At 35.0% G+C, this 15,147-nt stretch overlaps 1 protein-coding gene across 15 annotated transcripts in view; it reads left to right on the plus strand.

The window, feature by feature from the left end:
- Nucleotides 1-15,147, plus strand: part of TTLL7 (tubulin tyrosine ligase like 7) — a 197,490-nt gene that overhangs the window by 166,663 nt on the left and 15,680 nt on the right. For all 15 annotated transcript variants that reach the window (XR_005215330.1, XR_005215331.1, XM_037826780.1 and 12 more), the window contains 2 exons: nt 8,208-8,368; nt 11,116-11,289. Coding sequence is in view for 13 of the 15 variants with exons in the window: in XM_037826780.1 (XP_037682708.1) it covers nt 8,208-8,368; nt 11,116-11,289 (335 nt within the window). In the remaining 2 variants the exon portion in view is untranslated. The remainder of the gene's footprint in view (nt 1-8,207; nt 8,369-11,115; nt 11,290-15,147) is intronic.

Consider the following 15,147-nt stretch of genomic DNA (forward strand, 5'->3'; position numbering starts at 1 on the left):
TTTAAAAAAATGGTTACAGCAGAGATTTTTATTCACGCTTTCAGTATATATTTATTGAATATGTACTCTGTGCAAGGAACTCTTCTAGGTTCTTTGAGTTTGAGGGCATTGAATAATTCAGGCAGTGTTCTTCACTTTGTAGTACTTATATTTTAGTAAAAGGAGAACATTTTTAAAAAAAGAAAACAAATAGATAAGATATTCCGGTTTGCTAACGCTGCCGTTATGCAAAATACCAGAAATGGATTGGCTTTTATAAAGGGGGTTTATTTGGTTACAGATTTACAGTCCTAAGGCCATAAAAGTTTCCAAACTAAGGCATTAGCAAGACGATACCTTCACTGAAGAATGGCCGATGGCATCCGGAACACCTCTGTCAGCTGGGAAGGCATGTGGCTGGCATCTGCTGTTCCTTTGCTCCTGGGTTGTGTTTCAAAGTGGCATTCTCCAAAATGTCTCTGAGTTTCTCTTAGCTTAGCATCTCCAAACATCTTTCTGTCTGCATCTTCAAGCATCTCTAAGCATCACCAAGCATCTCTTGGGGCTTTTTTTCCTCCTTGTTCTCTGTGTGAGCTCTCTTTAAAGGACTCCAGTGATCTAATTAAGTCCCACCCTGAGTGGGTGGGGCCACACTCCATGGAAGTAATGTAATAAAAAGGTCTTGCCTACAGTTGAGTGGGTCACATCTCCATGGAAATTCTCAATCAAAAGTTTCCACCTTAATCAAAAGACTGATATATCTGCCCCCATAAGATTGCCTTAAAGAACGTGGCCTTTTGGGGGGCATAATATATCCAAACGGACACAGAAGATAATACAGATTGTGAAAAGACCTATGAAGGAAATAAACAGTGATATGGTAGAGATTAATGTAGGTGATGAGAAGTGCAAGGGTGTCTTTAAAATGATCATCAAGGACTGCCCCTCTGAAGAGTAATAAGAGAGCCACAACCAGATGGGAGAGAAGGAACCAGTAACAAGGAGGGTTGAGGTGGTGGAGATGGGGTGAACGTTCCAGACAGAAGGAGGTACAAGCAAAAAGTTCTGAGGCAGGAAAGTGGTGGGTGCAAGGAAATGAAAGGTGACTGAAGTGGTTGGAGTGTTTAAGCAAAAAGAGTGGTTTGTGACAAGAGACTGGAGCAGGGATAAGTAAATCGAAGTCCTTGTTGACCATGGAAGGAACATTGGATTCTATTTGAAATGAAATGGAACCAACAGAAGGGCTTTAAGTAGGAGAATGGTATTTTTAGGTATACATTTTTAATGACCACTCTGATCACCTTATAGGGGCTGGTTAGTAGTGATCAAGAATGGAAGCAGGTAGACCACTTAAAAGACTTTTATATCAGTTCAGGAAAGAGGTAGAGTTTTAAGACCCTGTTAACGTATTCATCTGGTATCAAGGGAATAAAAATTATACTACTAGTATAATTTTCAGATAATTGAGGCTTATCACTCTACATGCCAAAGCTTTTCTTATTTTAATATTTATTAGCTTCTTCCTGAAATGGATTATCTACTCTCTTATGTTCCCAAACAGAATATAATGAGCACAGTTTCACTTTTCTTGTCACTAGTTTATTGCTAGATACATGAAGACACTTTGCTCTTACAATAGATACATATCAAATGACCATGCTTTTTAAATCTGTACCTTATTGTTAACTTCTTTCTATCTGCTACTGACAACTTATATCCTTTATTGGATTTTGAGAAACTTAATAAATAATACCTTTCTTTTCTGGTCATGTTCTGAACCAGTGGGCAAAGAATTCAGTCATGTGGAGGCCAAAATGTTACCCTTTTATTGAGAAAACTTCTTTTAGGTACTGTGGCTTCTATATGCAAACAAGAGGCTTCTTAATAATGAACCCAAATATTATACAGTCCCCAGTATTGGCCAGCCTAGATCGTCACTTCTCAACCCCCTGTCAAATGTGAGCTTCCTTCAGGCTGCTCATTTCTAAGAAGGGGAAGTGAAGTGGCTAACCTTTGCACAGGCCATTTCTCTTTCAAATACACTAATAAAGTAAGTCACTCTTGCCTCTGCTGCACTTGCTGACTGAGACCCTTGCTGTTTGCACAGATAAGCTGACTGTATATATCTCAAGGTCAAGCTTTTCCTACTAATATTCCTGAGGCCCTTCTCTCTCCCACCCCGTAAATGCTTGTGCCTTTGCAGAGACTCTTGATTTCAGCTCTATGCTGCTCAAACCCTGCACATGCTAAAAGCTGACATTTCTGCCGAGGTCTGAGTGCTTTGCTTAAGGCCTGGCATTTGTAACCTTAAAGGATAAAACGTCCACCACCTGCAGTGGTTTGAAAAGTTCAAAATACCTTTTAGCCTCTTGCCTAGGTCTGGTAACTAAAAGGCAGCTGCACAATAGGCTTAATATAAATCCTTATAAATAACCAATGTCAGGCATTCTGTTTGCATAGTCCGAGGCCCTAAGGCAGGTGCCCACCAGAAGCCTGTCCATGTGCTATTCTGGTACCTATCATTTTGTTCTCAAAGTTTTCTGCTCAATGCACCATATTTTAACTTTACTATGAGCTCCTTTACCCATCTCTCCCCTCAAGACTGCCTTCTTGCAGAGGCTCCTTTAAAACCGAGGGTAAAGAGAAGCAAAGAATGTGTATGTTCCTAGTGGGCTGCTCTGGAAAGGAAGGAAGAAGTGCCGGAGTTGCCCAGACCATGCCGGTTTCATCAGTCTGGCAATCTGTCCTTGCCTCAGGCAGGGGTGCTTGGTGGGTGCTGAGGACCTGAAGTTTTAACCATTTCCGTGTGGGAGGAACTTCAGTAGTCCAGCAGAGGCATTCCCCACTCATGACTCCCTGCTCCATTCTGAAGTTGCCATTATTAGTCATATGTGGGCTAGAATATTAGACATCATGCTTTCAAAATTCCTTCCAAATTAAATAAAATATATACAGCATGGTGGCCCAAGAGAGTCTCCTCTAGGTAATGGACCTAGCATAGTGCTAGCTTAGAGCAGACAGACTACAGATTGTCCTGCTCCCTGGTTCTTGTGTATCTTATGCATTTTAGCTTAAAGTGTATTTAAAAAGAAATGAATGAATATCAAATAGTCTCAAGTGCATTATCACTTTAAAGTTGAATGTGAGAATTGATTTAAAATTCCCAGTATTGTTAACAATTCTTTTCAATTTCAGCTATTATATGAAGCTCATATTTATAGGGTATCTTGGCTACTTGTAATTTTCCCTTCCTGCATTATGACTTTTGGCCTGTTATGACTCACTAGTACATTGACAGACAGTAGAAGGGAAAATTGAGAAGAGAAATGATTTAAATTTATTGTTTACTGCTAGTGTTGATTCTTATACCACCACATCAGTCATCAGTGTTACTTTCTACATTTAAAAAATATAAAGACTTAAACTAATAACTTAAATGAAAATCATAAAAAGTGAAAGATCTATATTAGTGCCTGGTATGCATATTCTATCAGTATTATTGTGAATAATGCATGTTAAAGTTTTATTAAATCTCTTTATAATTAAGCATTCATTATCTGTAAAAAATGAGCCTTTCCAGGGCAGGTTTTTTTTTTTTTTTTTTTTTTACCAGTTACTTCAATACAGATCTCATTATCCTTCCTTTTGTTCCCCTCCCCTTCGACTGACACACCCCTGACTATTACAGGATTTGAAATACTGCTCCCATATTACAGCAAAGGAAGCTGGGACAAAAAGGGTGGCAAAGATGCTGCTTGCATGCTTCATTGTGAGAAACTGTAGTTTATATTCTTCTACAAATAATATGTTATTTTGAAAAGTTTTTACTAAATTGATTTACTTTTTTTTTCATTAGAGAAGTTGTAGGTTCACAGAAAAATCATGTAAAAAATGTGTTCCTGTATGCCCCCCATTATTAACACTGCATTATGATACCTTTCTTATACTTGATGAAAGGGTATTATAAGTGTAAAATTAACTATAGTCCATATTTTACAAAGGTTGTAGTTTTTTCCCATAAATGACCCTATTATTAAAACCTTGCAGTAGTATGGTATATTTGTTATAATTCATGAACAGTTTTATAATTGTATTATTATATATGTGTTGTAAATGTTTGCAATATGGTTCACTGTGTTCTGCAATCCTGTTTTATCTTTTAATGTTTATTCTAGTAACATATATATGACCTAAAATTTCCCCTGTTAACCACATTCACATATATAGTTCAGGGCTGTTAATTACACCCACAGTGTTGTGCTACCATCACCACCATGCATTTTCAAAACTTTACAGTCAACCCAAATAGAAATTCTGTACAAATTAAGCAATAACTCCCCATTCCCTTCCCCCACCCTAGTACCTGGTAACCTAAATTATAGATTCTAATTCGATGAGTGTTAGAATCTAATTTTAACACTAATTCTAATTTTATGTCCGTGAGATCATATAATTTTTGTCCTTTTGTGTTGAGCTTATTTCACTCAACATAATGTCTTCAAGGTTCATCCATGTTTTGCATGCATCAGAACTTATTCTTTTTAATGCTACATAAAATTCCATTGTATTGTATATACCACATTTTGTTTATCCATTCATCTGTGGATGAACGATTGGGTTGCTCCCATCTTTTGGCTATTGTGAATAATGCCACGGTGAACATTGGGTGCAAATATCTGTTCCAGTCCCTGCTTTCAGTTCTTTTGGGTATACACCTAGTAGTGGGATTGCCAGGTCATATGGTAATTCTGTACTTAGCTTTCTGAGCAGCTGTCAAACTGTCTTTCACAGTGGCTGTACCATTTTACTTTCCCATAGTAATGAGTGTTACTATTTCTCCATATCCTCGCCAACACTTGTAATTTTCTGTGTTTTTAAGAGGACTTTAGTACATTAATTTCAACTTTATATATATATATTTAAATGCAGTTTTATTGAGATATACTTATACACCATATAATCCATACAAAGTATACAATCAGTGGCAAACAGTACCATCATATAGTTTTGCATTCATTGCCACAGTTTTTGAACATTTTCATTACTCCAACATAAAAAATATATAAAAAAATAAACAAAAAAGAACACCCAAACCATCCCATACCTCTTATCCACCCCCCCCCCAATTACTCATTGTGGTTTTGATTTGCAATTCCCTAATAGTTAATGATGTTGAGCATCTTTTCATGTGCTTTTTAGCCATTTGTATCTCTTCTTTGGAGAGATGTCTAATTCAATTCTTCTGCCCATTTTAAAATTTGGGTTGTCTTTTTATTGTTGAGTTGTAGGATCCCTTTATATAGTCCTGATATTATACCTTTATCGGATATGTGGTTTCCTAATATTTTCTCCCATTGAATAGGTCATCTTTTCACTGTTGTGATAGTCATTTGATGCACAGAAGTTTTTAATTTTGATGAGGTCCCATTTATCTATGTTTTCTTTTGTTGCTTTTGCTTTTGTGTGAAGTCTAAGAAGCCATTGCTGAATACCACATCTTGAAGATGCAACCCTACATTTTATTCTTGAAGTTTTATGGTCCTAATTCTTATATTTAGGTTTTTGACCCATTTTGAGTTTAATTTTTGTATATGGCTGAGATAGGGTTCCTCCTTCATTCTTTTGCATATAGGTATCTAATTCTCCCAGGAAGAGCTGTTGAAGAGACTATTCTTTCCCAAGTGGGAAAAGTGAAGTGGACTTGGCAGTGTTGTCAAAAATCATTCAACCAAAGATGTGAGGGTATATTTCTGAACATTGGTCTATATATCTATCCTTGTGCCAGTACCATGCTTTTTTGGCAACTGTAGCTTTGTAATAAGCCTTAAAGTCAGGAAGTGTGAGTTCTCCAACTTCATTCTTCGTTTTGGCTATTCGGGGTCCCTTACCCTGTCAAATACATTTAATAATTGGCTTTTCCATTTCTGCAAAGTAGGATGTTGGAATTTTGATTGGGATTGTGTTGAATCTGTAAATCATTTTCAATAGAATTGACATTGTAACAATATTTAGTCTTCTAGTCCCTGAGCATAGAATTTCCTTCCATTTATTTAGATCTTATTTGACTTCTTTTAGCAAAGTTTTGTAGTTTTCTGTGTATAAATCTTTTACATCCTTGGTTAAATTTATTCCTAGATATTTGATTCTTTTAGTTGCTATTGTAAATGGAATTTTTTTTTTGATTCTTCCTCAGATTGCTTATTATTAGTGTATAGAGACAATACTTATTTTTGTGTATTGATTTTGTATCCTGCACTTTGCTGAATTTAATAACTGTAGTAGCTTTGTTGTGGATTTTTCGGGACTTTTTATATGTAGGATCATGTCATCTGCAAATAGTGAAAGTTTACTCCTTCCTTTCCATTTTGGATGCTTTTATTAAATTGATTTTTAAACAAATGTTTGTTCTAAAGTTGCCTTGAACAGAGATAAATAATACCACTTTAAATATTATTGATGTTTTAAAGAGAAACAAATTAAATTATTATTCTTTCTTTTGCTCCGAATTCTTCATATGTTTGTGCCTATCAAGAGAAATTATGTATTTTCACTCAACTTTTATGTTTGTAAGCCTTTTTTTTCCTTTATCTTTAATTGTCATATTTATAGGCAGTTTCCTTAAATAGATAAATAAAACAGTGAAAAATCCACTTTGGTGAACTGAAGTTAGAATAATTGTATTTGTGGTCTTCACCTTTTTTTTTACACAAAAGGGTTTTGATTGGAAATACATATATTGTATACATGTTAAATATATGAGAATTAACAAAATAGTTTTTGGGGGTTCATGATTTTTTTCAGGGCCTCTAGAATTTCAGTTATTCAGAAATAGATTAATCCTAGCCCTTATTTCATGATACACTCTCATTGTTGCTCCACACATGACCTGCTTTTATTTAATTAGAGTTTTTAAGGTTATTATACTACCTGTGAACCTATCATCCCAAACAAATCCTAGGACCATGGCAATAAACTTTATCTAACTAAATGTTTCCCTTCCATCTCCTTGCTCGCCACATCTCAGATAGCCATTATCTTGAATTCAGAGTTCTAGTCCTGTGCTTTCTTTCTTTATATAGTTTTAGTGTATCCATGTGTTCTCCCCATAAGTATTTTCTAAATTTAGTTGTTTTTAATCATACTATGTGTTATCTCTGGTACATATTCTTTTTCACTTACTAAAATGCTCTGTGTTGTGTTTCATTCATTTTGACTGCTGTGTAATAATCCAAGGAGGTGAGTACCACTGTTTGTCGACTCTCCTCCCACTGATGGAGACTTAGGTTGTTTCTAGGTGATTACTTTTGTGTACAGTGGTGCTATGAACATGCCTCCTACCTATATAGTTTTCACCTATAAGAGAAATAAAATTGCTGGTTCAATAGGGCTTATGAATTTTCACTTTAGTAGATAATATCAAGCTATTTTTCCAGAGTAATTGCACCAATTTATACTCCCATCAACAACATCTAAAAGACTTTGTAGATCCATATCCTCTCCAACATGTGGAGTTGTCAGACTTTTAATTTTTGACAGTTAAATGGATATAAAACAGTATCTTATTCATTAAATTTAATGTGCATTTTTATTCCCTCTTCTGTGAAATGCCTGTTCGTGTATTTTGTCCATTTTTCTATTGTTTTTATTTATAGTAACAATTTGTTAGGCATTCTTTACATATTCTTGATATTACTCTTTTGTTGGATGTATACTTTAAAAATATATTTCCTGGTTTGTAACTGGGTCTTTCATTCTCTTTAAAATGTCTTTTGAAGATCAGAAATTCCTAATTTTAATAAAATTGAAATCTACTAATCTTTTATGGTCCATGCTTCTTTGTGAGTTAAGTAATCTTTTTCTACTCAAGGTCTAAAAGATAGTTACCGATACCTTCCAATAAGATTTTTAATGTCTTATTTTTGAAGCTTAGGACCTACACCCTCAAGAGTTGATTTTTGTTAGTTGAGAGAAGTGAAGATTCAACTTCATCTTTTTCTTTCCATAAAGATTATTATTATTTTTATCTCCACTTATTGCAAGCCATTCTGTGGTCTGCTTGTCACCTGTCATATACCAAAGTTCCATGAAAGCATGGATCTATTTCTGGACTCTTTATTTTATGCTATTGTTTAATTAGCACATATATAAATATTCATCTTTGAATTTTAGATACACACACATGCACATGCATGCCCCTAGATTTTGAAATACTTTGATTTTCCCCCTAGGTTTTGGACATAGTCAGAACAAGTGTCCGTACTATACTTCCACGCATCTGGAAGGTATCTGATGTTGAAGAAGTAAATTTATATCGGATTTTCAACCGAATTTTTAATCACTTACTTTGGAGTCATGGCCAAGGACTATGGAACTGTTTCGGTGATTCAGGGTAAGTTCTAATTCATCTTTTATTATTGTTATTTTTAATATTTAAACATTTAGTTATAGAGGTAGCCCAATAAAATTGACAAAAGCATTTTCTTGTGGAAGTTTGTTATGTAAAGCTTTTCTTTTAGAATCTTAGGGCAAGAAGAAACTGAAGGAATCGTTCTAAGGCAGCAGTGTACATCTAGGCTGGATTATGCTTACTTGAAAATGTATGCATAACATAATATGTAAAATGATATGAAATTCACTGTTTTTATATAATTTTCATTTGGATGTGTTGTTTTTTGTACTTAACAGCTCATTAATCTTTCTGTTGCTGATTATACAGTTGGCATATTGTCTAGATTTTTTCCCATTCCTTTCTCCTTTCTGCTACTTAACTCTGGGCCATTCAGTCATCCATTAGAACTTCTTCCAGAGAAAGAGAAGGAATGACTCAGTTAAAGGAGGTGAAAATTATTGCATTACTAAATAATATGAGGTTTTTTAAGTCTTTGGATTTCATTAATATCTCCCATTGTTGCCAGAGGTATTCAGTATTCTATATCTTATTATTTTATTATTAAAATGCTACTTAAAGTCATTTCCTTTTCATATTCCTCTGAGCATGAGGAAGAATTAGAAATAATTTTTTAGTCATTTAAGTTTTCTTTTTGAATTCATGATTTTTGGTCTTCACAATTCCTTGGAATTGAGATTCAGAGAGCAAGCTAATGAGACCCTTGGGCTTTTGATAACGGCACTGGGAATTTTAACTAGTTCTATCTCCCTTCACCTTTAAAAACTTTTTTGAGGTGGTGGTATTGAAAATTATGATATTGTAGTATTGTAGAAGCATTACACCTCTACTAAATCTTGGCAGGTGATGGGTAGGCGGTGTGGGACACTCATTTTGAAAGATAGGTTTCCTTTATGTAGAGGGGATGCCATTACTAAAGGAAACAGATCCCATTCATTTTTTTTTTTTCTTTATGAAGGATTTTGGTATGCTGACATTTGAATATGGATTAATAGAATAGAATGTGGTCTTTGGCCAGTAGTGGTGAACATACACATCAAAAATTTGTATTGGTCCTTGATTCATAGGTTTACTTTAAATATTAAAGGAAGACCCAGCCAAAGCTGAGTCACATTACAATTTACATGATATTCAGAAAGTTACATCAAATTAGAGTGCTATAGAAGAGGTCCTTTTATCTTTCTTCCATTTTATTTCTTATTTTCCTACCTCTGCACCTCAAATTAGAGAAGAATTACCATGATGTCAGTGATCTGATTATGCAATCTTAATCAAATGGCTCCAAAGGATCAAAATATAAATATATCCAAAATGAGGGTAGGGATGGTGGTGGGAGGTAGACTTGTAGGCTACCCATACTCTCAGTCCAGAGGAAAGGAAAAGTGCTAGGCAGACAATCAGAACATGGGATGTTTTTTCTGTGTGTATTTATATATATATGAAATTTTTGTTTCTTCTGGGCCCAAACATGTAGGGCCTGCTAGATTAAGACATATTAAAATAATTATAACATATTCCCTAATTTCATTAGTCTATTTTCTCCAGTGTTTTTCTTGATCAATTTAGGTAAACTACACACAGTCACACATATACGTAATCTATATCATAGCTAATTTTTCTTATATTTAGTAGCAATTTAAATTTTATTTTTATACTTAATTTATCTAGCATATTATTTTTTTCTTGAATGAAAATAACATTTACTCTTGTGTTAATAAAAAAAATAGTGTTATATTGAGTCCTGAGCATCTCAGAACATAGAATTTGTTTTTATTGACTCATTTGACTCTTATTCCTTTTAAGAAAGCCTGTCATTCACTGAGGACATGCTGTTTTTTTAAGACCATGTTTCTCCTGAAAGAATAAACAGTAGGCTTACTGCTAAAAAATCTTTTTCTGAGTTTCTAAAGCATTTTTTAAAATTCACATATCCACAGAGGATTGAAAATGGAGTTTTTGAATTTCCCATTCAGAAGTACATTTCATCAGAAAAATATTTTCCGTAATACTTTTTTCTTTCTCAGAATCTACTCTTTTCTCTCTGAGGGTTAAGTGAATCAGTTTATGTAAAATGAGACTTGAACCATTACCAAGTGTCTTGGTAATACTTGAGGCTCGAAAAGAGTTGTATTTATACTAAGGAAATAAATAGTCCTGTCTCTTTCTCTCTCCCTGCTTCTTTCTTTTTGTGGTGGTGGTGGGATGGTGAGGTGTTTCCAGATATAGGCCATGATAGTAAACAAGGAAGCGTGTGCTACTTCCTGCTTTGGAATAAGCTGTGTGCTGAAGGAGGGGGCCACTACCTTTGGGATTCCAATAGGGCAGTGCTTGTTGACATAGCATGACTTCTAGAATACAGAACTGTGTTCTAAGAATATCATTGGACATAATTGCATCTATAAGTATTTTGAAAGGGGTTGTCAAAATCAAGGGATTAGCCTAAATTCTCCTTGTACAGTGAGACCACAAATTAAGTTGGAGAAACTTTTAATTATTTTTCAGGATCATTATTAATGTAAAGGCAAACATAGCTTTCTGGAAAGCCTAAGTTCCTAGAATATGTAACTTTTGTGGAATTAGCTCAGTATTTTATGAATACGTTAATACAGAGTTAATATAGAGTAACTCCGATTTCGTCTTTCCCTTAAAGGTTTGTTGCTAGGTAAGTGATATAGCTGGTTGCCATTTTAACAGTGAACTTGAGGTCATGTCTGTTTCCATGCCAACAGATCCTCTTGGGAGAGTATATTTAATAAGAACCCGGAGATGGTGACTCCTTTGCAGCTCCAATGTTGCCAGCGCCTGGTTGAGCTTTGTAAACAGTGCCTGCTAGTGGTTTATAAATATGCAAATGATACAAGAGGATCACTCTCAGGCATTGGTCCTGATTGGGGTAATTCCAGGTACTTGTTTACATTTCCTAGTTCCTATGAATCTCATTTAAAGTTATGTCACAATGCAGTTTCAAATTGAGAGTCTCTTTTTGCTTACATGGCTAGAGAAAAAACCAAAGACAGAAAATTCATACCAGCTATTATCTACAAAATATTTTTACTATCACAGACTTTTAACTTTAAAGGACTGAACAAGGACAGCAATCACAAACCTGAAGGTGATAGAAATAATCTTCACATAAATGAGATTATTTGGCTTCTATGCTTTGTTTTCAAAAGTCAAATAAAAACATCCAAAAATGTGAGAATAAATTTAGCTTTTTTTTCACTAGAGGAAAGCTTCAGCATTTATCCTTGAGTCTACTGTAAGTTTAGAAAATGTCTTGTTTAATTTTTATTGTTCAGTATCCCTCCATTATGCCCTTCCTCCCCAAACAAATCTCTGGGAGGTAAATTTTTATCAAGGTGCAATTAAAAATTTAAGTTTTATAAGTACTGTCCACAGAGTAAATGCACCAAGTCAATAAAAAACTCTTTAGCATTTCTCAGCATAATTGTAGTTTCCATTAAAATTAAAGATTAATATATGACTTATTTTTAGTATGTGTAAATTGAGTACTACTTAGGGTAGAAGACAGCAAACCATGAGAAACTAAGAGACTATAAGATTAAATATTATAGACAACATAATAGACAAACTACCATAGCTTGGATTTGCTTTTTGAAACACCTAGAAATTCATCTGTTCAAAAAATCTCAGGAGATATAATAAAGGTAACTTTCTACAAAAATGACCTGTAACAACAGAATGATTCAGAATATTTTCCACAAAAAAGTATTAAGAGATGTATTTTTAACTTTTTTGTCTCGGATCCTCTCATTGTGCTGTTGCAGGACCTTTAACCTATTTTAACTCTCTTCCTGGGAACAGAAGCTAATTGATCACACAATGGTAGAGGCTACAAACATTTCAAATATGTAAATATCAATGTTACAGTCTACAGTTTTAATGGTCAATGGAAGCAAGTTATTGAAATAAAATATATTGCTTTCATTAACATTTTCTTATTATTTTAAAGAAAGATAGCCATCTTTAAGATGTTATAACATATAAAGGGAGAACCTTCTCTTTTTTTAATGCAACTTTATTGAGATATAGTCATACACCATACAGTCCATCCAAAGTACACAATCAGTGGCTCATAGAACCATCACACAGCTGTGCATTCATTGCCACAACTAAATCCAGAACATTCTCGTTACTCCAAAATAAAAAAATAAAGACAAAAATAAAAAGAACACCAAAAACATCCCATACCCCTTATCCCCCCATTATTTATATAATTTTTTTGTCTTTATTTTATTACTCATCTGCCCATACATTGGATGGAGTATCAGTCACAAGGTTTTACAATCAGTCACCCCATAAAAGCTGTATAGTTATGCAGTCATCATCAAGAACCAAGGCTACTGGATTACAATTCAACAGATTTAGGTATTGCCTTCTAGCTATTCTAATACACTAGAATCTAAAAAGGAATATCTATATAATGTGTAAGAATAACCTCCAGAATGACCTCTTGACTCTGTTTGAAATCTCTTAGCTACTGAAACTCTATTTTGTTTCATTTCTTTTCCCCCTTTTGGTCAAGAAGGTTTTCTCAATCCCATGATGCCAAGGCCACACTCATCCCCAGGAGTTAGGTTCCACCTTGCCAGGGAGACTTACACTCCCGGGGGTCATGTCCTAGGTAGTGGAGAGGGTAGTGAGTTTATGGCTGAGAGACAGAGGTCACATCTGAGCAACAAAAGAGGGAGAGCCTTCTCTTTTGAGGAGTGCTTCTCTGGGAGTGTGGATAGGAAAACCTTAAATTCCAGTCTAGGAAGAATGGTTTTAGGCCTTTATTCTCACTCCTACAATTTCAGATTTTGTAACCCAACTTCTATTGAGGCATCTTGTACTTTTGGGTATCGGCAAAACTGAATGAGTCTATCTGGTTACTCTGGAGGAAGAAGTTGTGCCTTACAGTTGCTTTAGGCCTTTTTTATTTTCTTCCTCTCCTGGTGGTCAGAAGAGATATTATGACCCTGGAAATTTCAGTTCTGGACTTCTTATAAAGGCTCAGGATAACTCAGTATTTTGATTATAAGTATTTTGGAAGTTGTAAAACTTCATTACTGCCCAAGTTCAGAACGATTTGAGAAAAAATGCAAAAGTCAGACAGATGATCATCAAAATTTTGCTTTGTTACTGATGAAAGCTAGATTGGGGGACATAGCACAGATATGAGCCAAGTGAGTTTTCTCATAGTGAATCTCAGAATTAAACTTACCTTCCCAGTCAAAGGTAGAGCTGTACCAACCCAGTCCTCCCATTACCCAAAAGGTCTTCCTCCTTTGGCGTTGGCAGAACAATTAAGTGCAAATAGGCAAATGTATACTCTGTGCAAACAGGAAAATCTAAAAGGGGAAAGGAATTAAGCCAATCATGCCTGGTTCCTTCTTTTAAATCTACAAATCAGATAACTTACTTTTTGGAAACGCAATTAAAATCCAGTTCAAGCTCACATTAATTTAAAAACATGGACAAAATGTCCCTCTTTTTCTCATAGATAAGGAAAAAACTCTGTAGCATTTTACTTTATATGCAGAAGTCACTTAATTTAATATTAATATATTGATAAATATAATGTATGAAGTATACCTAATAGAAATAGAAACCAGGAGATGTATCTTTGGCTAATTTACCTGTAAAATTAAAAGAGAAAAAAATAGAACTAACATCAGTCAGGTTTATGGGGCATGTTTATCTTGGACAAAGACCTGTGGGCTATTTCTTGAGAGGTTTTAAAGAATATATGGCATCTATTCCATTGAAGAGAGTGGCTCTCAGCCTTGCAGTCTTAAGAAAAATAAGAATTTATTAAGGCACACCAGTGAAAAGTCATTACTTAGAGGTGGACTCATAATAACTAAGCAAATAGAATTGATATATAAACCCAGGATACTAGATTTCTTGGAAACAGCTCAGTGCTTCACTGTGACTAGGCTTACTTGAGAAGGTTTGGGATCTCCAAACACTTTTCAGCCTCAGAAGCTCTGTTTCTATCTTTCACATACTGAACTTCCACTGAGCTTCCACATAGGCTTATTTCACAAAGGATTCCACAGCTAAAAACATTTTTACAAACCACCAAGTTTGGACCTTTGCTTTTGGTAAAAGAACACTAGGTATTTGGACAATTCCTCCCTAGATGATTTCTAGAAAATCTAGACAAAATGTCAAAACATTTAGTTGATGATATCAGAGAGTCATCAAGATACTTGTTAGTACCATAGTACTTTTGACAGGCTCGTGGGCTTAGGGTGAAAAGCAGGAGTCCAGAACCTGCCAAGGATGGATGCTGTTTTGGTTTTGCTAAAGCTTCTGGAATGCAGTATACCAGAAATGGGTTGGATTTTTCACAATGGGGATTCATTAAGTTATAAGTTACATTTCTAAGGCCATGAAAATGTCAAAATTAAGGCATCAACTAGAGGATACGTTCTCTGAAGAAAGGTTCCTGACATCCAGGGTTCCTCTGTCAGATAGCAAGGCACATGGCCTGCATCTGCTGGTCCTTTGCTCTTGGGTTTCATTGCTCTTAGCTTCTGATTCCAGTAGCTTTTTCTCTGAGTGTCTGTGGGTTCTCTCTTAGCATCTCCAGGGTGTTTTTCTCTCTCTAAGCTCTTTGCAAATGTCTCTGCCTTTTATCCTCTTATAATGGACTCCTATAAAGGGTTAAGACCCACATTTTATGGGCTGGGTTACATCTCAGTTGAAACAACCTAATCAAAAGTTCCCACCCACAATAGACCTGCACTCAC

This window comes from Choloepus didactylus, chromosome 2, assembly GCF_015220235.1.
Source record: "Choloepus didactylus isolate mChoDid1 chromosome 2, mChoDid1.pri, whole genome shotgun sequence".
Classification (NCBI taxonomy): domain Eukaryota; kingdom Metazoa; phylum Chordata; class Mammalia; order Pilosa; family Megalonychidae; genus Choloepus; species Choloepus didactylus.